Source organism: Andrographis paniculata, unplaced genomic scaffold (genome assembly GCF_009805555.1).
Source record: "Andrographis paniculata isolate CXL003 unplaced genomic scaffold, ASM980555v1 Contig5END, whole genome shotgun sequence".
Lineage (NCBI taxonomy): Eukaryota > Viridiplantae > Streptophyta > Magnoliopsida > Lamiales > Acanthaceae > Andrographis > Andrographis paniculata.
In genome coordinates this window covers 725,298-750,010 of record NW_026137595.1, presented here as the reverse complement: position 1 = coordinate 750,010, position 24,713 = coordinate 725,298, and the positions used below count along the sequence as shown (strand labels likewise).

The 24,713-nt window shown below is 34.7% G+C and overlaps 3 protein-coding genes across 3 annotated transcripts; all 3 read right to left on the bottom strand.

Annotated features, from left to right (window-relative positions):
- Nucleotides 1-56: 56 nt before the first annotated feature.
- On the bottom strand, nt 57-8,600 carry LOC127258743 (mediator of RNA polymerase II transcription subunit 33B-like). The gene is made up of 12 exons (XM_051285706.1): nt 8,193-8,600; nt 8,001-8,111; nt 6,941-7,288; nt 6,508-6,824; nt 6,342-6,433; nt 5,462-5,822; nt 5,042-5,252; nt 4,481-4,595; nt 4,147-4,308; nt 2,542-3,205; nt 1,792-1,998; nt 57-1,387 (listed from the first exon to the last, which is right to left on the bottom strand). The coding sequence occupies exons 1-12, from the start codon at nt 8,468-8,470 to the stop codon at nt 267-269; spliced, it is 3,987 nt and encodes a 1,328-aa protein (XP_051141663.1). The 5' UTR covers nt 8,471-8,600; the 3' UTR covers nt 57-266.
- A 618-nt stretch (nt 8,601-9,218) lies between these two features.
- Nucleotides 9,219-14,692, bottom strand: LOC127258934 (BTB/POZ and MATH domain-containing protein 2-like). The gene is made up of 4 exons (XM_051286015.1): nt 13,927-14,692; nt 11,999-12,347; nt 10,184-10,460; nt 9,219-9,765 (listed from the first exon to the last, which is right to left on the bottom strand). Exons 1-4 carry the CDS (start codon nt 14,352-14,354, stop codon nt 9,587-9,589), a joined length of 1,233 nt encoding a protein of 410 aa, XP_051141972.1. The 5' UTR covers nt 14,355-14,692; the 3' UTR covers nt 9,219-9,586.
- A 5,349-nt stretch (nt 14,693-20,041) lies between these two features.
- On the bottom strand, nt 20,042-24,304 carry LOC127259158 (elongation factor Tu, mitochondrial-like). The gene is made up of 12 exons (XM_051286303.1): nt 24,037-24,304; nt 23,742-23,817; nt 23,428-23,520; nt 23,252-23,326; nt 22,896-23,000; nt 22,713-22,803; nt 22,433-22,638; nt 21,896-21,979; nt 21,137-21,199; nt 21,000-21,062; nt 20,482-20,722; nt 20,042-20,369 (listed from the first exon to the last, which is right to left on the bottom strand). Exons 1-12 carry the CDS (start codon nt 24,198-24,200, stop codon nt 20,299-20,301), a joined length of 1,332 nt encoding a protein of 443 aa, XP_051142260.1. The 5' UTR covers nt 24,201-24,304; the 3' UTR covers nt 20,042-20,298.
- Nucleotides 24,305-24,713: the final 409 nt, after the last annotated feature.

Sequence of the window (24,713 nt, the reverse complement as noted above, 5' to 3'; positions counted from 1 at the left end):
ATCAAGATTGGGGATCCTCACCTGCCTGAGCTGCTGAGAGTGTACTACTGCTGTAATATTGAAAGCTCATGAAGGAGACAGAAGTTTATAGGCAACAAAAATCCGACAACATTTCCGATCTGTTCTAAGGAATACGTAAATACAGACATACATACATACATACATACCATATGCGGATGCTAAGGACAGTGATTAGAGCAGAATTCCTGGCTTGTTTGTCTATCTACCAAACTGAAAAATCAGTGTGATTGATTCATGAATAAGATTCAGATCCCGGCTTCTACGATCATTTCGGCTGCAGTACCCATAGCATGAATTCCGCTTATTCCAAGAAGGGCCAAGGCGAGTTCGTCTTCATTCAATTGTTTCAAACCCTTGCTGACTCTCTTCAAAACATCCACATCGACTTCCGTCATCCATTTGGGAGTGCAGCTCACCATGAGAGTGGAAAACCCGGTGACATATGCCCTCCACGTAGCTTTACTACACCCGAGAGTTATTTTTCCCTCGAGGGCGCTTGCGAAAAATTCCAAGTGCTTCTTTAGATAGTATGGTCGGTACTTGGATGCCGTTGATGTTGAATCCACTCCCCAACCGTATGTTCCGGAAAATACAATGAAGTAAGCAAGTGCATAGCCGCACAGCATAGCTACAGAGCCTCCCATTTCCTCTCCATTCGGCTCTGAGCCACGACTAGAGATGAACCACGAGGGTAATATTTCTTTAATAAGGGAATGCACTGAATTTATTCCACCTGCAATCCAAAGTAAAGATGCACCGAGCGAAGCTGCAACCTTCACTTGAGACATGGCAGTAGCAAGCGAAACCTGACCATACTTCATGTTGAACTTCGTCTTCTTCAGCCTCTCCTTTTGCTTGGTCGGCAAACCACTACTTGCAATATCTTTGACTGCTTCCATTAAAATAGACACAATTTCTTCTGTCAGAAACCGAACATTTCTAACAGCTCGATGCACTCTTAGGTATAGTATGCCGGGGGCAACGGCTGAAAAACCACCAGAAAAGTGAGATCCAAAACCATGCCCCAAAAGAGCAGCCACACCACCATTGTTAGTAACAGAAGAAGAATGTAATCCAAGGGCAGCTGTAAAGCAGACTTTAACGAGTTGAACTACGGCAAGATTACTGTGGTGAAACACAGTCTGGGACGCAGAGAAAATAATAAAATCATTCCAACGTTTCACCTTTTGCGCCCAAAGTGCTGATATCATAGGCATACATGGCCAGGGGCAACCTGTTCCAAGGTTAGTCAAGGCTGGACCGACCAAGTTTAGATAACGGTCTGTATCTTTATCAAGTTTATATGTTATTGTGAAACTAACGAAGGCCGCCAGGGGTAATGGAAGTGTCAGAGGTGAGCTTCCCCCTGCAACAAAATAAAAATTTCAGCAGACTGGCAAACTGAAACCATCATGTCTTCTAACAAGTCAGATGTTTCCTCTCTTTCTAACTTTTTTTTTTTTAAATTTAATAGCGACTGACAAGTAACGAATAAAATTCTTCGAACATAACGACTCTAGAAGCCTCATTTTATAAAGAAACTAGAACACTACAATACAAAATGAAATAACAAGTTTATTAGTTTTTACTAAATCACTACTTCCACAGCATCTTATCCTACTCTGGAATTAAATATTTGCGGAAAAAACTATCAGGGCCAAACCCAAAAGCAAAGATCTGTCCACTGGAAGCAGAAATGTTTGGGCAAATGTATAATAAACGTTATTCAAGTTGTTAAACAACAAGATGTGTAAATACAAAGATACGCACCAGCAGCAAGACATGGTATATGAACACCTGTGGTAGCTAAAATTGTTTTTATCTGTTGTTCAATTGTGGACAAATTTGCAGCTGGGCTCGGCCAATCTGTTCCATTCATTGAAGCAGGTTTCCAAATTCCTCGAGTCACCTCTGCTGAAAAATAACTCACGATTGCTCCCAAAGACGCAGGAAAGAAATCGGCAAGGTCTTTGAGCCCTGAGATAGTTACATAGTATTGTAGTTAAACTATAAATAAATAAAATCAAATAACATCATAACATTAAGCACAAGCACAAAAATAATGTCAGCTTCTCAAACATATACAAAAATTGTACACATAGGTTAAGAGAATAGCTTCTACACTATGTCTCGCTTAAAAGTGCCGAGGGCTTCACCCCAGAATTCTGAAACTTACATACATATTCAATACCAAATACAAACCACCAAAACATTGCATGAGAGATAGGAGAGGGCGTGGATGGGATAACACACTTTCTAGGAGCTCTCAAGCATACCCTATCCTAAACAAAATTTGACTTAAATTACGTATGTAACTCCTTATGAATTATGAAAAGGCAAGAATTCATAATTTAAAACTAGGAGAAAAAAGATTGAAGCCAACCATATTCAAGTATATTAGGAAGCAAAATAGGATCACATTTGTAAAAAAAAAAAAAGAAAATTATGACAGACTTAAGCATATTCTACATTATGCTCTGGAAATGTTATAAGCAATGACATAATACATAAAAATCTTGCCAGTTGTCAATTGACGGGGGGATAGACTCCCGTGGGCACAGGCAGTAAGAGCAGCATCAAGGACAAATGGTACAGCTTCAAGAATATCCCAAGCAGGAAATTTGAGACTAAGTGAGAAATCATCTGTTCCAGATGCAGACGAGCTGCTGCTACCAGAGGTTGAAGTAGTGCCCGATTGACTTCCTCTGTTGGTTTTTCTAAACATCATGCTCAGAAGTGCCTCAAAAATCTGGTGAACAGGATTTCCAGGAGCCATGCCAGAAAGAGTCGATACAATGCATTCCTGATGCTTCCTATACCACTGCTTTAACTTAGGAAAAGACTCCATAAATATGGGAACTTCAGAAGATGGATGTAAAATTTTGGACATTTTGTTAGACTTATTTTGGCTTTTTGGATGCTTCCCATACGATGCTAACTGAGAATTGCGCACTACTAATAGATAGTCAGGAGTTAAATGAGCTCCCACAGGAGCAGTATCTCCGAGTACATAGTCCAGAGGTGGCTGATAAAATCTCCATAATTTTAGCAACAGAGTGAATGCATCTGAAAATACAGCATGCGAAGAAATTTTCTCCCCTGTATGAAGAGTCCAGGACGTATTGGGTACACAAGAACCAAACACTTCACATATTGGCATCAACACAGCTGCAAGTTCAGGAACCTGTAATATATTTGAAACACATATAATATTTATTAGTGAATGAAAAACAAATATATGATTGCATACTGTTTCTTCGGTCTTGATACCATCACGTCAGTGTTGAATCTCATAAATTGTGATTCTGTAACATCTGTGCTAGTCCATGTTTTAGTTGCTTCCACTATGTTTGAATGGCATTTCTTATACATAAGAGCTATGTCTATCCATGGACTAAAATGGCACAACAATTTAAAGACTGGGAGTAATTCAAAATTACTGTTCTTGTTCACAAACACACACACACGGGCACATCTCCATAAATGTATATGTTACATCTACCCATAACACTTTTGGAATCGTTCTTATAAACAAGTTATAGCCAACCGAACGCATCATGACATCTTAGGAGAGATTTAAGGATCTTAAAGTAACAGAAATAGTTGACTAGGCAAAGTCCCCCTAGAGGTAAGCAAAGGTCAAGCTGGATCTTCATTTTGAGTGTCCATTTCCTTCTTCAGTTTTTCCTTTCGTTTTTTCTATTTTTTTTTTTTTTTTCTTTTTTGCACTTTGCTTGCATTTTTCAGATCAACACCAATTGTTTGTCCCATTTTTCTAACACCAAATGCACAACGAGAGAAAGTTTAGACTTATCTTTCTCAAAGAACTTTACAATATATATATATGTATGTATATATTAATACAATAACTATAGGATTTGTAATATATATCAAGGAAATCATAAGATTGTAGGGTGTGGTTTGTATATATTTAATGTGAGCAAGAGATTTATGCATGCGTTCTGATATAGACAGTTTATATATAATTACTCCATAGGAGTCAGTCAATATACGATCAAAAGAAAATGTCGAATTGAGACATTAGAATTCAATTATATCCAGGGGTATTTGACTTCATAATAATGGAAAGTTATGAAGAAAAGGCAGAGATGAACTTGCACCTACCAACCCATGCAATGAGAAAATCTGAATAATATCAATAGGTGATATTCCGATGAGAAGAGCATTCAAAAATGGAGCATAACCTATCAAATGGCTCTCACTTCCAGAAAAATCTTTGGGAACAGCAGGTGAAAGCAATCTTATGATCAAAAGACCTGTATGCTCCTGTAAACACACAATCGGATATTGCATCATTGAATGTGTGCATGTAGATATACTATATAAGCATAAGGGGTGATGATAGCCAATACCAAACAATGGCATCCTAAAGTGTTCAATCACCCCAATTACTAAACAAAATTAGAAAGAGACAACAGCCTTGAGCTCAAGTAATCACCTGAATGTTCCAACCACGACTTAGTGAAGCCCCACAGAATACTGTAGCAGCAGAAATTTTCTCATCATCTGTACCACTGACAGCAATTTCATACAATTTCTCTATCTCTGCAAAGCTTAGGTCATCCAAAAAACTAAAAGTTAGTTGCAGAGAGAGAGTGAGAAAGAGAAGAGAGGAACCATAATATAATGTCTTCCAAAGCTCAGAAGAAAGTAGATTCTGTATATAGTATAATCTAGAGTTGCATTTCAAGAATTATCAAAATTAAGATGGCAGATCGACGGCCATGAGCTGATTCTATCCCATAAATTATATAATATTAATGATCAATTTTCGCAGTGCACTAACAAAAATAACCTGATAGAGACCCCAAAAAAAGAACAAAGGGCTATATCAAAGACCACCTTCCGGGGGTTATTTCTTAAAGGTTACAGTTATGAATTATTTTCTACATCTTCCAACATAAATTCAATTTTTTCTTGTAAAATAAGCCATAATAACACTTACAACCACGATAACCAAATACGAACAGGAACTTTCAAAATTCAGACTTCCACCTACCTAGTAGCTGGAGTTGACACCAAGGCACTGACCATAGGAGGAGTTAGGGGAGACCCTTTCATGAATGATGACCAACCAGGCACTGATCCAGGAATGTTACGAGGAATTTGGCTGCCAAGACCTTTTACATACCCAGGCCACATATATGCTGATGTGTCCAAAAGATTTCTAGCAATGCAGGCTTCGACAATTAGGTGCCAAAGGTTTCCAGCTGCACATTATCAAAGTCTTAGCAACAGATTAACCAGAAAAATTATATGTAAATTAAAGTGTTGAGGCAACAAGAATCACTTCAATGAACATTTTTTTTTTTTAATTATAATAAACCAATGAACATATTGGTTTCACTTCATGGTCAATACATAGGACGATAATCCAAAAGGTACCTGTATAAGAGCAAATCCTATAAGAAATACTTACAATTAGTCAAGGACATCTCATTCAAGCTCATGCCATCAATCTGCCCATTGCTGACTGTTATGCCCGAAAGGAATAGCATAGCTTTTGCAGCAGCTTGATTAGCCAATGAACTTACAGGTGGAGGAGGATACAACAACCCTTCAAAATCATGTAATCGCTGCACACTGGAAACTAACTCTTGACGACACTTTGCCTCTTGCTTAATATCTTTTCTCTGTCCCGTGGAGATTTCTTCAGCTTCACTAACCACTGCAGTCTCCTCGTCTTCAATGATTTTTACAACTGAAAGTATTGTGATTGACAATAACATGCATAAACAAGTATCAAGGCGAGGAACAGGACCCTCACTTGAATTCATCTCCTGGATATAACCAAAGTTTAGAAAAATAACATGGTACTCAATACATACGGCAGTGTTTCCTATAGAATGGAGAAACTACAACAAACCAGAATAAACAATTACCAATATGCCATATAAGATTTTCATATAGGTAGATACACACACACACATATATATATGCATGTGTATAGCAACAGAGAGAGAGAGAGAGAGAGATTCAACCTTTTAGACACCTTTATTATGTTTCTAAAGCTACATAATCAATACGAGCTGGGAGCCAAAGATAATGTCTTCTATAACAACTTATGGTGTTTGTTGGTAATGTATAGGAATCCACTAATACATCTTGCAGATTTTTTATTTCAAAAAATAACTTACCCTTTTTTACTATAGTTGCTAAAATTTTAAAATGTGGTAGTAGTTTCCCATCTTTATATGATGGATACTGTATTCATATCATCAAAAACAGCTAGATGTGATAAACAAATTCAACAAAAAAATAAAAATAAAAATATACATGTACTATGGGTGAAGTGTTACCCTTTGAACAAGACGCAGAGCTGCAGTCCATAAACCAAGGAATGTGTCTTGCCAAGAGGTCTGATTTAGAGCTTGCAGAGCCTTTACTAAACCTGAAATAGCAAGACTGGGTGAACAACACTACAATGCAATAAGAATTAGTGCCACAATATTAGAACATAAGTACCTGCAAGAGTTTCAGCAGCACTAATAGCTCTAACTTGTGAACCATCCATTGCATCTTCTAAATATATATCTATGGGAACCCAAAATGCTGAATGAACTATGCCATGACAATGTGCGACAGATGACATATGTGACCTTGCTGATACCGAATGGAAGTGTTGTTTTGAGTTTAGTCGGAATTCATGTGACAAAACATGGTGTGGATCAGATGTTAACTGCAATAGTTCATCTGAAGTGATATCTTTTGAGTTTCTTAAAGATGCCGATTTTTCTGCCAGCAGTCTTAAATGTTGAATGAAGGATTCCCACAGCACTGGCCTAAAATTACCAATGGTTTCATCAGAGTTAATGCACAATCTTGCACGAGTCCAAGAACTCACAATTGTAGTGCATAAAATAAATGTTGTTGGGAAAGCATAAAACATGAAACTTACATGTTTCGACAGGCCAAAAAAAGAATCCGGGAAGTTACTTTGTTCCGAAAAAATTCACCAATTATTTCAATAGCCATTATAGTATTTATCTTACTCATGGCCACTTGTCCTTCCATTCTTTTTCCTTCATAAGAACCTAGATGATCAATATCCATGTCTTGATTCCGGATTGGCCATCTTGACTTCTTGTCAGGTGTTAGTTCTAATAGTGCTTCATCATCAAGTGACGCATCGAGGAGCTCCCATACAATTGAAAATACAAATTCAACAAGAAGAAAACCTGGTTCGGAGGACTGAACCCCAAATGTTTGATGAAATTGGAGCACATCACTAATAGATTCCATTATCCTGCAGTTGAAAACTTCATTTTGTTAATCATTTATGATGCTAAAGTAGTTATAATTTGCTATATCTGATAAAAGTGTGTACTTCTGCGGCTTTGAAACTTCAACCTTAAAACTACCACTAAATGAAATAAAGAACTAATTATTGGAAACTAACAGGACATGTCTTTTGGGGGAGTCACATAGTTAATAGCACCATCACAATCATATATGCACAAAGAAACACAATGCATAACCAACTTCAGCTATATACTCAGTGCATAAGTATAACGAAGGAGACTTAAAAAAGGTAAACTTAAATCAAACAAAGGCCAGGGAGACAATTCTCCTAAAAATCTTCATCCACAACCAAGACAATGAATAAAATTGAGGTTTGATTAACACACATTGAGGCTCCCACCGATATGATGGGAGTTCCAAACCACAAAGTGAAAATGGTTACCTCGTGCCTTTTTTTTCAATGATGCATACATTCCAAAAGGATCGGTACTAACCTCTAGAAAACATAGCTCCTAGAATCAGTAACATTCTTTGAGGCTATAACTATATTAACCACTACAAAGTTTAATAATAAAAACAATGACATTGCATCAGACACACTAGCGTTCTTAAAAAAAAAAAAAATACCAAATAAAATCATTACTTCCTCCTAACACCAAACATTCAAGAGAAGCTAAACCCAAAAAATACCATTTCAAAGAAGAAAAAAATTATACCTTTGATAGTTGGGACCATTGATTAGAGACGGCAATGAGAAGGCATATCTTCGGAGAAGCTCCATATACAATCTATAAGCTACAGCATACCTCCTTCGACTTGGTATTACCCTGCAAGACAGCAGTGCAGTTACACCAATTAAGAGTAGCTTTACAAAATTAAATCCAACAGCTGACGAGATGAAAAACAACCTAGCAGAAAGATGTGCGAGAACGAGCAGAGGAGGAGCAATACGAAGAGTGAGCGCCTTCTCGAGGAATTTCCATGCTATAGGAACATTGTTGGACCAGCAAATGTGAGAAACAATGAGGTCGGCCACCTCAACGGAGGGCATGGAAACCCCCGCCGCAGTGAGGGTGGAAGACAATTGCATGGACCACATTAGAGGGTCGGCGCCGCTCGCCTGCGCCGCCTTGGTCAGCTCCAATACTGCACTCAACGGGGCGTCCTGCACCGCCTCGAGCGCCATTGGATCAATCTACTGTCGGGGTGAAGCACAGTGCATGGAATGGAATTTTGGGGAAGTAGGCTAGCGGTAATCAGTCAATTTGAGAGACGACAGCGACAAGAACTTTCTGGATTCGTTTCTTATCTATGAATATGAATGAATCCACCACACCCTTGCTGATTGACTGTTCAACCATTGAGTAGGTTTTTGGAATTTACCAAAGAAAAATGACTATTTAATTTTTATTTTTTTAAATTTTTTTACCATTCATTTACTATAATTTTATATCAATCTTACAAATATTATAGAACACATATAATATCTAAATATATAGAACTGCGTATTTAATGTAATATTTTGTAGAGCACAATCCAAGTTTGCAAATATTATAATTTAATACTACTGGCACTATTAGATAAATAAAAAACAACCCCTCCTTCAATTTGGGTCAATTTTGGCTCGCTGCCCATTTTCCAACAAGATCACCTATTTTTCAACAAAGTACGATCAAGAATCATGTGTTTTCTTATTATTTTTTTTAAAAAGAAAAAAAAAATTTGAAAAATATACATTATTCATACAAATCAACACATAACGTGTCAAGGTAGCCTAGACATTGTCGAACTGTGTGTGTGCCGCAGTGGCCGACTATAGCCAGGCACCTTCTGAACTTCTTCCTTTAAAGTAAATACAAAAATATCACAAAACATAAAAACTTGAATCCATAGTCTTCCAGTTTTGGTTATAAGCCAAAGCCATCAACAAGAACTATTCCACAAATATCTTTTCAATCTAAAATGCTTAAACAAACTTCTCCTGTTCAACTCATCACCGCATGCAATGCAATCTAAGCCATTATCATCTCAAGAGTTTGCCCCCAGACTGTGCTTTAGGTTCAATTACAGATAACATTGGTTCCACACGACAGATCGATACTCAGAACCTCAACACATTACGAATTTTACAGTGTCTGTCAACTACATGCAGCAGCACATGGCAAGAATAAGTAAAAAGACCCATCATTTACAACTGTGCCCAGCTATGGGCAGCCCCAACAATGATCTTTAGTTTTGCCCGGAACAAGGACCTAAAGCTACTCTTTTTTCTCGGCTGTAGAAAGCTATTTGTGGCCTTCATTCATAGTCTTTGTTTCACACGTCTGCCATTGATGTCGCTTCCATCTGGAATACCCTCCATCCCTTGCTTGCCAACAGCAATGGAGTGTTCGTTGATCCTAGCAACGTACTCCAGTAATTCAGTCAGAACATGGGGGCAACTTTCCTTGAGGTAGTCAAAGCCATCCGTCTGCATGACAGCTGCAACAGTTCAACTTATCAGCAGGAGTTCATAAAGGGCCCGAAGAAATTAATGGCAAGTTAAAACTAAGGGCAGATGGATAACATAAAACAAGTATAATTATGGAAAAAAGGAGAGAGAACCGAAACAACAAGAGAAATAAAAATTGTAAGGAAATCTGGAGTCAAGTCATTATAAACAAATCACAAACAAAACTGTAGTACAATAAACCATATGAAACTGAATTGGAAAAAGGGAGCTCGTGGTTTTGGAACTGAAGACTACACAAAATTAGATTCACACACAATAATGTTTTGCATCAACCAAATCAAAACTCTAACATCCGTATTGTAATTTCATCCTGAATGTAACGTGTAAAGAACAGAAACAAAAATAGAAACTGCAGATACTAAAATATAGTAATAGAAAAAGATATACCTCGAAGATTTTCAGGTTGCGCAACAAATTTCAGACAGACAGATTTTAGCTGGAAACAGTGGTGCTGTTCTGCCAATGCTAGCGTTGTTGCAACAGTATTTATAGCAACATCCTCACAAAGATTTGCTTCGCATAGCAGTCTAAGCCTATCCAGACCATACCTATCAGCAGCAGCAAGCAGATGCTGAGACATCAACGTTGATGCTCTTTGTGAGTTCAGTCCAGTAAGCTCTTCCAAGTCAGGTAATGTATCCCAATATATAAAATGAAGTAGAGCCTGTAATATACAAAGTGTTGAAAATGATATAGCAAGTCGGGTAATGGCAGGGACAATGCAAACTATTGATGACATAGGATTGAAAATAATGACTGAACAAACTAGAAGTATGCCAGAAGGTTGATAATTTGATGCAGCATTTCACACTTGACGAGGAAAGTAAATATGGAGGGCCGAGAGTAGAAAATATTCCTAAATAGTATTGACAGCTTCATGCTGACAGACCATTATTTCAGTCCATAGTGAAGCACACCACTCATAGCCATAGAAGTTCTAATGTGAACTTGCTTTTATTGAGTCAACTACTCAATCTATATAATATTGATTCTACCAACACTTGCTGAAGGATGAAAGCATCACGACTTACAAGCATTTAACTATCGTAGAAGAGAACAACTTACAGCAAGAGAGTGTGGCATGAACAACCAACAAGAGAATTAAAAGAAAAAAGGAATGAGAAATTATGTACATCATAACCTCAGGGAGATGATGAAATAATCAGTGGAAGACACAAGTCATTGCGTTGGATATACCAATTGAGAGTCAACTGCATATAGTTTACTTGATAATAAATGCAAAAGATCTTATGCCAGTGTGTTTTTTTCCACATGTATAAAGATGCAAATGGCAAACTTCAGAACCGGATCTGAGACTCACCCAAAATACGCATATAAAACGAATAGAGGGTTTACAAACAGTAAGAAGCTAATTAAAACCAGAGCTGTCCAAACGGGTTGGCGGGACGACGGATTAGCCCACAACCAAACCATAACCGCAAATAAGGGATTTATTTGCATGCCAATCCGCGGCGGAGCAGGCTAAAATTTAGGTTGTCAAACCAACCCACAGGTGGGTGGCCAGCCAAATGGACCAACCCACAGACTCTTAAAAATATTAAAAAAATTATTTTTTATATATATAATATAAAGATTAGTTATATCATATAGTTCAAATAACAAATATTTCAAATCAAATATCTAACATAAATTGATTCAAAATTCTGAATATCATTGGTCGTTACTTAAAAAAAAACAATAAAAGATGAATAAAACAAAAAAAAAAAAAAATTGAAGAAAAGAAAATAGTGACATGGTCAATACCGTCATAAAATAGAGTATCGTAATATAAGTTGTAAGAATTTTCTTAAATTATGTAGTAAGCACAATTACTAAAAATGAAATAAATAGATTAATTTTGGACAAGATAAAATGACAAAATAGATAGATTCATTTGAAATATTAAAGATATAATATAATTATAATTATATGTATTTGGCCCACGAGCTAACCCGCCACATTGCGAGCTAACCCACTTCCAACCCGCAGCCCGCGTGGGTTGGCTCGTTTAGGCCCACATTTTAATGGGCCTAAAAAAATTAAAAACTCAAACTCAACCCTCTTTAAAAGTGGGACTGGGCGGGCCAATCCGACAGGCTCAACCCTTTTTAACAACTCTAACTAAAACGATTAATAGTGGCGCTCAAAATATGCTGTAAAACCAGAAGTAGTTAGCGAGAGGAAGAAGGATTCAAGAAGAACCTTAAAAACTGGTGCTTCCATGTCTTCAACCTTCATACACTCTGTATTTTGATCTTTCATTGGACCATACAATTGAGCTCTAAATACTGGAGATCGAGCAGCAAGAATCAACTTGTGAGCAGAAAAGGTTTCTCCATCAACTTCAAAGTTTACGTCAATCCCCTTTCCACTTTCCAGAAGCTGCCCAAAGTGCTGACCAATGTCAGATGGTGGAAATGGTATTGAGTAGATCTTAGGCCCTTCAGTCTGCGACCTAACAACACCAACACAGCAGTGCACATGAAGGCAATCGTCTTTCAGGTAGTCAGATGATTCCAAAGCAGTTCTTTTGAAGAATCTTTTGTATCCCCTGCAGCAACAATTAATGTCAGTATCGATCTTTGAACAATTCAACACGTGCCTTTTCTTCCTTTATACTAGCCATTTCGCAACAAGATGGCTGAACAGTTCCAGTCGTGCTATACTCGCAACATAAAAAAGATAACAAAAACAGGGCTTCGATGCCATAAATGCAGATTATACTCCAATTAGTTACAAAACCTGATCAATCATCTGCAACTTGGTAGACAAAAATAGTAAATGCAAAACATTCAATATGCCTATGCATATGTCATTCATTCTTTAATTCTCGGATGGCAAGAATCATGTGACTACAAACTCAATCAAGGCATAAAGCCGAAATCTCAGGAGATGCGATGAATTGATTGTTTCTAAATTAGTAGCACATAATATGCCCATACTAGCATTACATAAAAGGATCAAGAAGAAATTTAGGGTGTGTTTGTTTAAAGGATTTACCCAAAAATCCTAATATTTATCCAATTTTTTTTTCCCCAAAAACATCAAATCAAACATTCATTTTTTATTTTTTATATTATACTAAAAATAATTTTACATTCAAAATATCACATCAACACTTATTTATATCACATCGTACAACTATTACAATTCAAAATCTTTACTATTCAAATCTCAACTCAAAATCCACTTCCTCAAACAAACACACCCTTAGTTTTCCCAAGAGGTTGACCTGCAAATTAAGGTCCTTGAAATTGAAGGTGGGGACACAAATCTATTCTCACACAGACATATATTACCATCCATAAATTGGAAAATATAAGAAATATTATAGTAAAACAAGAATGAACTAATAATATACCAATAGAAACATCTAAAAGAAAACTATCCCACGGCGATGCACCATTACATCCTAATCTAAGCCATTTCGCAACAAGATGACTGAACAGTTCCAGTCGTGGTTTACTTGCAACATAAAAAGATAACAAAAACAGGGCTTCAATACCATAAATGCAGATTATACTCCAAATAGTTACAAAACCTGATCAATCATCTAAAACTTGCTAGACAAAATTAGTAAATCCACAAACATTCAATATGCCTATGCATTCGTCATTCATTCTCTAATTCTCGGATGGCAAGAATCATGTAACTACAAACACAATCAAGGCATAAAGCCGAAATTTTGGGAGATCCAATTAATTGATTGTTTCTAAATTAGCAGCACATAGTATGCCCATACTAGCATTACATAAAAAGATCAAGAAGAAATTTAGTTTTTCCCAAGAGATTGACCTGCAAAATTAAGGTCCTTCAAATCGAAGGTGGGGACACAAATCTATTCTCACACAAGACATATATTACCATGCATAAACTGAAAAATATAAGAAATATTATAGTAAAACAAGAATGAACTAATAATATACCAATAGAAAGATCTAAAAGAAAACTATCCAATGGCGATGCACCATTACATCCTAATCTAAGCCACTAAAACTCAGTCACAATAATGAAGCATTTCAAATAAAATGCAATCAAGTATAATATCATAAAAACAGATCAGAATTCAACGTTGTAAAGATTCCATAGATACAAAGAAGGAAGTTCCAAAAAAAAGAACTGAAACCCACCACATGCTCCCTCGGTATTTTAGAGTATAAGGTCCACTCTCCAATGCCCTCCCAAAATGGCTATGAACCTTGTGTCTCTCCCTTCCACTTTGATCCAAAAGGGTAAGCTCAAACAACGCCCTCACATCCGTGCCGTCACTAGCTAACGCAATGAAAAGCGAAACATATGCAGCATTGTCCTCCACGCTCTTCCCATCAGGGTAGAAATAAATCGCCCAAGAATATCCACCCACCATAAACGTGTCGGATGCTATGTACTTCCCAATCCCAATTCCCTTCGACAAAGAATAGCCCGTGATCTTAAAATCGTGAGAACCATTCACGGTCTCGACTATCGATGTAGAACTTGTCACCTGTGGCGACGCCGGAGGAGCCGACGATGACGAGGGTTTCGTTGTCTCGAAGCACACCCTGCCCATTCCCACCATATACGATACACAGAAGCTTGATTGAATGAAATCCTACAGATACGAATACCCGAATACAAATGAATTCGAATTAAATCGGGAGTTTCGTGCGCAAATCAGAGACGTATCAAATTGGGGGAATTAGGGTTAGATCTGGCAGATTTGAACGAAATTGGACTGGAAGCAGAGCACAAGAAACGGATGAACGGGCTTCTGATCGGAGGGATGGCGAGGAAATCTCGATTTTCCAATTTATAAGAAAATTTTGACGAGAGAAATTCCTCGAATTTTAGGGTTTCGAACCTTCCGACAGGGGCGACCGAGCTTTGCCTACAGAGGAGAGAAAATATTATAACTAAAGAAATAATCATTAGAAAGAAATAAGACACCTATTTATAGAGACAATAATTCTGGATGGACACATTCTGCTACCAGAAATATTAAAAATAATAGTACTTCTTTATTTCGTTTCATAAATAAATATTCATTTATTTTTTTAGTATTACATTAAAATATAGTAAAAATAAAATAAAAATGATTAAAATAGATATAATATTTGTGTAATATATTGTAAGTTGTAAGGTATTCGTAATGTTAGATAGTTAGTATATTTACTAAAAAAGAAAATTAATACTTTATTATGGGGACGGACTAAAATGGAAAAATGATATTTTATTATGGGACGAACTAAAATGGAAAAATGAATACTTTGTTATGGGACGGACTAAAATGGAAAAATGAATATTTTGTTATGGGACGGAGGGAGGGAGTATAATACTCCATCTCTCTTTCATCCAATTTTATTATAACCTTCAAGTTTTTTCTTTTTTCTTTTTTTATCCAAATATATTCTCCTTTTTTTTAGTAAAAAAAAAATAAAATTTTTTACTTTTTAAGAAAGTAAAAAATTTTATTTTTTTTTTATTTATTTTTCTTAAAATATGTGTCCGATCAAATGAACACACAATTGGATAACAGGGAGTAATATTAAATTGTAGTGAATAATTGAAAATAGTGTAAAGATAGTTGTCTTTATCTCTTTTGCGTAACAGTAACAATGTGATAGTAAAATAGAGGTATTTGAAATAAAAAATTGGATCCATAGTTACTAAAAAAAATAAATGTATACGTTAACCTGGACGGATGAAAATAGAAAGATATATATATTAAGGTGGGGCGAAAAAAATATTTGTTTGTAATTTTAATTTGAGATATTTTTTTATATTTTCTATTAGAAATGTGTTGACAATATAAAAAACAATTTATTGTTAAATTATTAAATTTTGATAAGTTTGTATAATATATAGATCATGTTGATGTGCATATATATTGGATATATTTTTTTAATAATATTAATCATAAAGCATATCAAATATTTTTTTTATTAGGGTATTTGATTGAATATTTTGTATTAGAATTTATATCTTATTTTTTTAAAAAAAAAAAACAAATATTTTTCTTAGGATTTTATTATTATTATTTGTTATTGAGAATTGTAAAAATATTATTAAAATATTTAATTATATTATTTTGTAAAAAAAATAATATATTATGAATATTTACAAAAAATGAGATTCGATTTTTCGAATGAAGAGAATATTATTAAAAATTTGTGATTAAAATTTTGTGACTCATCTATCATATTCATCACTATTAATAGCTAACTTCAGTTTAAATTTTATCTTTTTATTTACTTTTTCAATAATTTTATATAAAATATTATTAAAATTAAAAATTTTATAGTTTTTATTGTTTAATTATATTTAGATTAATAAAATATTTTTTTTTTTACATTATTACTGTTTTACTGATTATACAATATTTTTAAAAAAAAAATAATTTCAAAATATAAAATATTCAGTATAAAAAAAATATATTTATTTTTTTAATATATCATTAAATAAAAGTAATTAAAACAATAATACAATATAAATATTATATAAATTAATCAAACTAATTAACTATTTAATATACTATTTCTTTAACTTTGTGTCCAAAGAAAGGAGATCAATTTTATGAGATGAGAGGAGTACATAATAATGTTTAGTGGATATGTTAAAAAATAATTTTAATATTTTATTTTGACTAAGTACAAAATAAATAAATATTTTTTAAATATTAAAAATGCATTTTAATTATTTTTATTATAAATTACCAATTAAAAAATTAGAAATATTTTAAATAAACGGTCTAATTTAGTTAAAATATGATTAAAAAAATATAAATATTTTATATTGAATGAAGAGAGTAAATTAATAATAATAAGTTATAATATTATGAGTAAATTATATAATATTCTATTGTGTTTTAGTAAAAATGCACAAAACACTTTATATTTTATTTATTGCGTGATGTATTAATATAAAATTTGCATGAAACACCTTTCTTGTGTTTTGATGTTTGATTTTAAATAAAAACTAAAATTATACAAGTTTTATGCAAACAAAAAATGTAAAATATTTTAATTAATTTATTTGAATAAAGTTTGCGTAATTTAAGTATTTATTTAAAATCAAACATCATATTTGAACGTTGTTTTGCGCAAACTTTACGTTAACATAGGGAGTTTCATACAATAAATAAAATACAAAGAGTTTTGTACATTTTTATTAAGACACAGGGGTGTGATATAATTTACCCTAATATTATTTTATTATTTTTTTATATGAGTAATTTTGTTGATATTTTTAAAATAAAAATTAATCTTCTTTGGTCCAGGATAATTGTCATTTTTTTTGTCATCCACAATTTTATTATTTTATATTAGTTCTGTAATAAGATTTTTTATATTTTATTTATTTTACTTTTTATTTATTCTATTTTTATATTAAAATATTAAAAAAAAAATTCAATTGAATTTGAACAAAAGTAATTACACATTAAATTAAAATACTTTTAATTTTTTTTATTAAATTATAAATATATTATTACATATACAATTAATTTATATCTAAAGTTGAATGAGATAAATAAATTAGTTTATATTTGTTAAAAATATTTTAAAAATTAATAGATTTATTAAAAATATAAACTTGTCAAATTATGAAAATTACCAAAATTCTACTGGCCGCGAAGGGAAGTATATGGAATGAAAATACCATTCAGAATTAATCCCTTCACCGGACAGTTTAAACCCTTGCCGAAACTCACCGTCGCCAGAATGAATCTGGCCGTCGGAGTCATCGACTTCTCCGATTGCAGTTCCGCCGTGCCGCGTTTCAAGATTTACGTCGCTGGCGGCATGTTGGCGGACGCCGGCGGCAGCGGACCTGCATATCAGCCAACGGTAATATGGTGTTTTTTTTACTACGTATTCGTTAGGGATTTGGATTTTGGTATTTATAATTTTTAATTTGAATAATTATTTGATATATATATATATATATATGAATAAATTAAGAGTTTGTTCGTTTGAAAAATTTTACCAAAATTTTACTATTCATCCAAATTTTTTTTTCCAAAAAACATCAAATCAAACACTTATTTTTCATTTTTTATATTATACTAAAAATCAATTTTACATTCAAAATATCACATCAACACCTATTTATATCACATTATACAACTATTCAAATTCAAAATTTTTACTATTCAAATCGCAACTCAAAATCCAAACCTCCAAACAAACACACCCTAAATAAATTTTAAGATAATATGAAAATAACAAATATTTGACTAGATTTTATTTTTTCTTAAGAAAAAGAAAATGTGAAAAAATCCAATCAAACACATTTTTTGGATTTGTTTTAATTATGATATTGGGATTTACTTCAATTTTATTTTACTATTTATTCTTTAAATTTTAAAAATATATAATTATTGATTTATTATATAATTTGATTATTTGTGAGATTTTTTATGGTTTACAATTTTGTAATAAACTATAACAATGATTTATACTAAACACATTGTTTATAAATTTACGATGTATATAAATTTACAATATACATATAAAATAAAATCAATTGTACATCCAAATACTTTATACACTATATATTATCTTTTGATTGCCATAAATAAAAAAATTTATTATTATTATTATTATAAAAGATTTTTTTTTTAATTCAATTTTTTTTTAACCAAACACAATTTTTTTTATAATTCTCTCCTCTTCCCTCCCCTCCCCTCCAAAACCCTCAAACCAAACAAAACAGACCCTAAAGAACCCCTCCATTTCGTTCTATACCGCCTCCCCACCACACTGCAAGCTGTCCTGTGCTGGCGGCGACGCCTTTCCCCCTATTCTCATCGGTAACTCATAATTGTTCTCCCTGCTCTTGCTCTTGCTATTGATGTTTGTCATTGACTACTTGTGGTTAATTTCTTCAATTTCGCCTGCTCCAGTTTCGTTTTGCAATTGCTGGTGAATTATAGTCCCTTGTGTTGGGGAAAATGTTTGGGGGTATTATTGGGTTGTGTTCGTGCAGGGAAAGCATCAGGAAAAAAAGTAGACGGTAGAGATGATTCTCAGTTATTTCGGAATCGTTCGAACTCGAGATTCGGTAATCGGCAGTGTTGTTCTGCTCACTCTGATTTTGAATCCGTGAATCCGAGAATGCTTCATCATCACCATTCGAAACCTTCGATTCCTTATAAGTCGGAATTGTGTCTGCGGTTCCCAAGAGGCAAGTGTTTCCATGGCGAGAGTTGTCGTTTTGCACACAGCACGGCTGAAATTCGGAAGCCAGAGTTGAATCCTGTTGATGTGAAAATGTACCGTACAAGGAAATGCTAGCCTACAACCGAGATCACGTTCTAAAGTGTGCACTGCATCATCGGACGGCGCACGGCGCGACACGTAAGAGCCAATATTAATAAATCAAGGGCGGCGATCAGTGCGGGGTTAATGACGACGACGTCACGCGCATTGCGCGTGACTTGAATCACCCTTAATTAATTCAAGAGAGGAGACCGTTGGACCGGATATTTATAGGGATAATAAATCGGGCGGGTTAGCTCCGGATTCGCGCCGGATCCGCTTTTAATAGGTCGGGTTCGGGTCTAAATAATATATTTTGAGGCGGATTATGGATTTAAAATTTTAAAGCGAGTTACGGATTTTACTAAAAATCTATCCAATTCGGACCCGGACCCAAACCTGAATATTTTTTAAAATTATTATAACTAATACTCACTTTGTCCCATATTATTCATTTTTTAATTTTAATCCGTACTATAACAAAATATTCATACTGTAATTATCTTTATATGATTATTTTAATTATTTATACTTTATTTCTACTATATCCCAAATATAATAGCAAATGAATATTTATTTATGAGATAGAGGGAGTATATATGTACATTTATATAATAAAAATATATTATTTATTTATTTAAATAATTTTAAATATAAAATTCAATTAGTCATAATCTTTTAAAATTATTATACCTAATATATGTATATTTATATAATAAAAATATATTATTTATTTATTTTTATCTTATTTTTTTGAATCAATATTTGATTGTTTTTAAATTTTTTTTTGTGCTTTTAATGTTATTTGTTTTAGTATTCGATTGTTAACGGGATGGAGCGGATCCTGAGGCTGGATGGAAGCACGGATTTCGAGGCCCAATATCTTCTAGCGGGGCGTGTATCGGGCCTGCATAACTCGTTCCGAACCCGCCTCGTTGCCATCCCTAGATATTTATCAGGACTTAGAAAAATTAATTGTGCCCTAAAACAGAGGCATTCAATGGTAGAATTTTCAGCAAAACACAAAGACAAGATTTTCATTCACCAATAGTTAAATTGGCTTCATTCAAATTCCTATGGTTGCGGTTCTTCACAATTAGATTATTTGCTTAGCACATACAATATAGCTTCTTTAAAACTATACTATTTGTTTATGATCTTTCTCAGCACATTCTTGGTTGTGGGCGGAGAGATTTTGCACACAATCAACGCATGAACAACAATATAACCTGTCGGGCTCGAAAAAGGCTGTAAAATCATCTCTCTTCAGCTTATAACTTTTGATACAACTCCTGCGCCAACGGTTCGGCCGCCTTCCCTAAGGGCAAATCTTTGTCCTGCCGATATAACAAGAATCCCAAATTTGTGGTTACCATCAAGAGAGTCAGCTATGCCAGCAAACTCAGATCTAACAAACTGGGATAATAGCTATATGTAACTAAGGCTAACCTGCTTCGAGAGGGACTGGGTAAATAAGGTCGAAAACAGCAGTGACATTGTCACCTGGCATAACCATCTTCACACTTTCAGGCAACTCGACTTTACCAGTGACATCAGCCGTCCTCATGTAGAATTGAGGCATATAATTTGAAAAGAAGGCGGTATGGCGACCACCTTCCTCTTTTGTGAGGACATATATCTCTGCTTCAAATTTTGTGTATGTTTTAAGGGTCCCGGGTTTGGCAATGACCTGATCAAGAAATTCAGATAAAATGAGTAAATAAGCAATTACAAGACATTGTAGCATCCCTAAGTTTCCACTAACAATTTTAGTTCTTACATAAGGTAAAATATATTCAGTGAAAAATGCAGTGGACTGAAAGCATAACATAATAAGAAAAAGTGATAAATGAAGACATTGATTCCGGAATATAAAGTTCTAGGATAATATAGGAGAGCCACAGGTATAGATTAAACAGTCAATAGGTATTAAAAAGAGAATAAAAGTTCCAGCAAAAGCGACTCACCATTCCTCGTTGAATCTCGTCACGTTTCAGACCCCGTAGAAGCAGTCCAACATTGTCACCAGCCTAGCAAAGGATGGATTGCAAAATGAGAGGCAAAGCATACGTGTTCCGAGGTAAGCATAAACTGAAATTCTTACCTGGCCAAAATCTAGTGTCTTCTTGAACATCTCAACACCAGTTACTGTAGTTTTAAGTTTGTTCTATTGCAGACACACGAAAAGGATGTAACCAGTCTACTCGGTATATGGTAGAAATAGGTGGAATGTATAAAATAATGGGGCAAAACAAAATTAATCCGCAAAAATATTCTTGAAATAAAAGGATATGAATCTGGATATTGTTGTCAAGAATCTAAACCAATTTACATTACATCACATTATAACTTTTCTCCAATATAAACATACAGCCTAATCAAGTTCTCTTGGGAGTTAAATCAGAGATCATAAAAACTATGACAAAATTTATAGCCTTTATGTTTACAATGACAAAGAAAATACAGGCATTTAAATGCTAACTACTGTGTAAACAACCTCTTAAGATTTTATTGAAAGTCAAAGCCTATATCCTCTTTCAGTAGGTGCATACAAATAGCTCTATAAAGGGCTCAGATCTCTGCTCATCCTTCAGGACTGTGTGGGTGTGACCACACATGGACACAAAGCTTGAATCCTTTTTCATATGTATCCAGTGGGAGCTACAAAACACAAAGCCTACAAATCCAACTGGCCACAAATATGACAAAAGGTACAGGAGCCTACACTACACCTAAGAGAATTTGGAATATTCACCTCATTGAGACAGAATTTTAAGCGAGTAACATATTTAAAAAGTGGCATGAAAGTAATTAAAGCATAGAAAAACTGGGCAGAAGATGGAGGAAGAGAACAATCAAATACCTGCGATAGTCCCAAAATCTCCACTTCTTCCCCAGGCTTGATCATGCCTTGCTCTACACGGCCAGTTGCAACAGTTCCACGCCCCTTCAAATTGCCAAGATGAAGAATATCAAAAAAACACAAACTATACAAAAGCAAAACTGTTCGACAAATAATAATAACAAAAACGAAATTACTTGTCACAAGCTACTATTATAGTAAGGATATCTTTGGACGACAATTTTGAAACTCATGCCCATAAAAGTTCATTTGAAGATAAAAATTTTGCATGTGCTAAAGGAGCAGATCAGTATCAAATCTAAGAAAGAAAACAGTAGTTCATAAGTGACTATCATGCTGGCATTGAATTATCAAAATGTTGAGTAGGCTAGCACAACAGTACCACAATATACACTGAGAATGAAGTATGGCGGGCAGTAAAGATTGTGGACTTGTGTATTTTAGTAAAAACGTTGTGCAGTTAAAAAAGATTGCAAATATGCCAAAAGGTCATTCTAGAAGAATAAAGAAAAATGTATAGGCTATGGTATATGTTACCTGAATGGTAAAAACATCTTCAACAGGCATTAGGAAATGTTTGTCAAGCTGGCGAATGGGATCTGGAATGTAAGTATCCACAGCTTCCATCAACTTCAAAATAGCCTTTTTTCCAATTTCTTCATTATTACCCTCCAATGCAGACAAAGCTGATCCTCGAACAATAGGGATATCATCCCCAGGAAACTTGTAGAAACTAAGCAATTCTGCCAGAAGCATGAATATGCATATTAAAAACATGAGTAGAAGAAAGGTAAACGACCATATTCAAAAGTCTTACCCCGTAATTCCATTTCCACAAGTTCCAGCAGCTCGGGGTCATCAACAGCATCAACTTTGTTAAGGAAGCACACAAGTGAAGGTACACCTACCTACATAAAAAGCAGGGTGAAGTGAAATAATCAAATCGGCACGCTTTCTGGATTTCAGCTAAGCCAACTTCCCAAATTAACATCATGATAACCTGGCGAGCCAGTAGAATGTGTTCTTTAGTTTGTGGCATAGGTCCATCAGGAGCAGATACAACAAGAATGCCCCCATCCATTTGAGCAGCTCCAGTAATCATGTTCTACAGTTCAAGTCAGGAATCAAAATGCTAGACAAAGACAACAAAGTCTTCCTCAAAACTAAAGAGATTTTTCTTTAAATAGGTACACATCAATATTATCCTCCGACGAATTTTAACAAGGTAAACTTTCCTTATAAAAATAATTTCATTATAATGCATTGGACAATTTACTAGTTGTAATATCAAATAATGCGTTTTGTTTAAGGTTCATTAAGAACAATGACTGTGAATAAGTTGGTTCTACATCTCACCTTAACATAATCAGCATGCCCGGGACAATCGACATGTGCATAATGTCGCTTTGCAGTTTCATACTCTACATGAGCCTGCAGCATCAACATGAAAATCAAGAACGGAAGTCAATCCAGGCACAGATACATGTACAGATGAAAATGGGCATATAAAGAAGAACAGAAAAGGCTTATACAGTTGCAATTGTAATTCCCCTCTTCTTCTCTTCAGGGGCTTTATCAATTTCATCGAAAGCAACAGCTTTAGCATTTCCTTCTTCTGCTAAGACCTTGAAACAAACCACAATATAACCCCAAGAACCCATGTCACGTACATAAAGTGAAAGTTGCGAAGTATAAGATAAATGGAACAAACTGCTAAGTAAAAACACTGAACGAAGTCAATTAAAAGCTGTGTGTGTGCAGAAGAGGGAAGAAGAAGCTTTGTGTCACATATACTAATATAAATGTAAATTCTCATTAAAAATCATAGCTACCAATTCAGGCCTACCTTGGTGATTGCTGCAGTTAAAGTGGTCTTTCCATGGTCCACATGCCCAATCGTTCCCACGTTCACATGAGGCTTTCTGCCATCAAGAGATGCATACATTAACAGCGAGGAATAAATCCCAAAACTGAAGCAATCTTAATCAAATAATTTGAATTCTCAATTGCTGCTAGCTCTCATTCCAATTTGCATAATTTCTTCTATCCTGAGATGTAACCATTTAGCCCCAAATACAGATGGCATAAAACAACGGTCAGAAGAAGCTACAATGCGAACAAGGCAAGACTACAAGCCTCACGTGCGAGTGAAGGTCGCCATGGATCTCCACCAAGGGCTCATCATCGGGTGCGACCCGACCGGTGATTCGGCAGCATAGAATGGAGACGAGACGGCAGATCCTCGGCAGCATGAGAGCGCAAATAAACGCTTCGCCTGCCGGCTTCTGACCACAATCGACGCCATTTTCCAATCAAATCGTGGAAAATGCTCGACGGATCAAACAAGAACTGAACAAGAAGAGCACCAGGGTTTAAGGCACCAAAAACCTCCGGTTAGGGCTTTCCGTGAACTTCAATACGACGCCGTTTAATCCAATTCCCTCCATAATTGAGCCTATTATTGGGCTCACGTAAAGCCCAAATTAATAAAATTCCAGCCCAATTTAAAATTCAAACATGTGCCAAATTTGTTCATTAATAGTCCACCATTCACACATTTTCTTGCTCAAAAAGTGACGTGCGGGTGTGTTTGTAGGAAGGGTTTTAATATATTTGTATTATTTATAGGCAATGGGTTGATTAGTTGAATATTTTAAACGGTTTAAATTATTTAATCATAATTCGATTTATTTATTATCGTGTCGTGTTTATTTTGATCCGTTTATAATCGTGTCGAATTTGTGTTGACTTATATATATATAATTAAGTTGAAATTCTTAATTCAAATTAAATTATTTTATGTCGTATTATTATATTA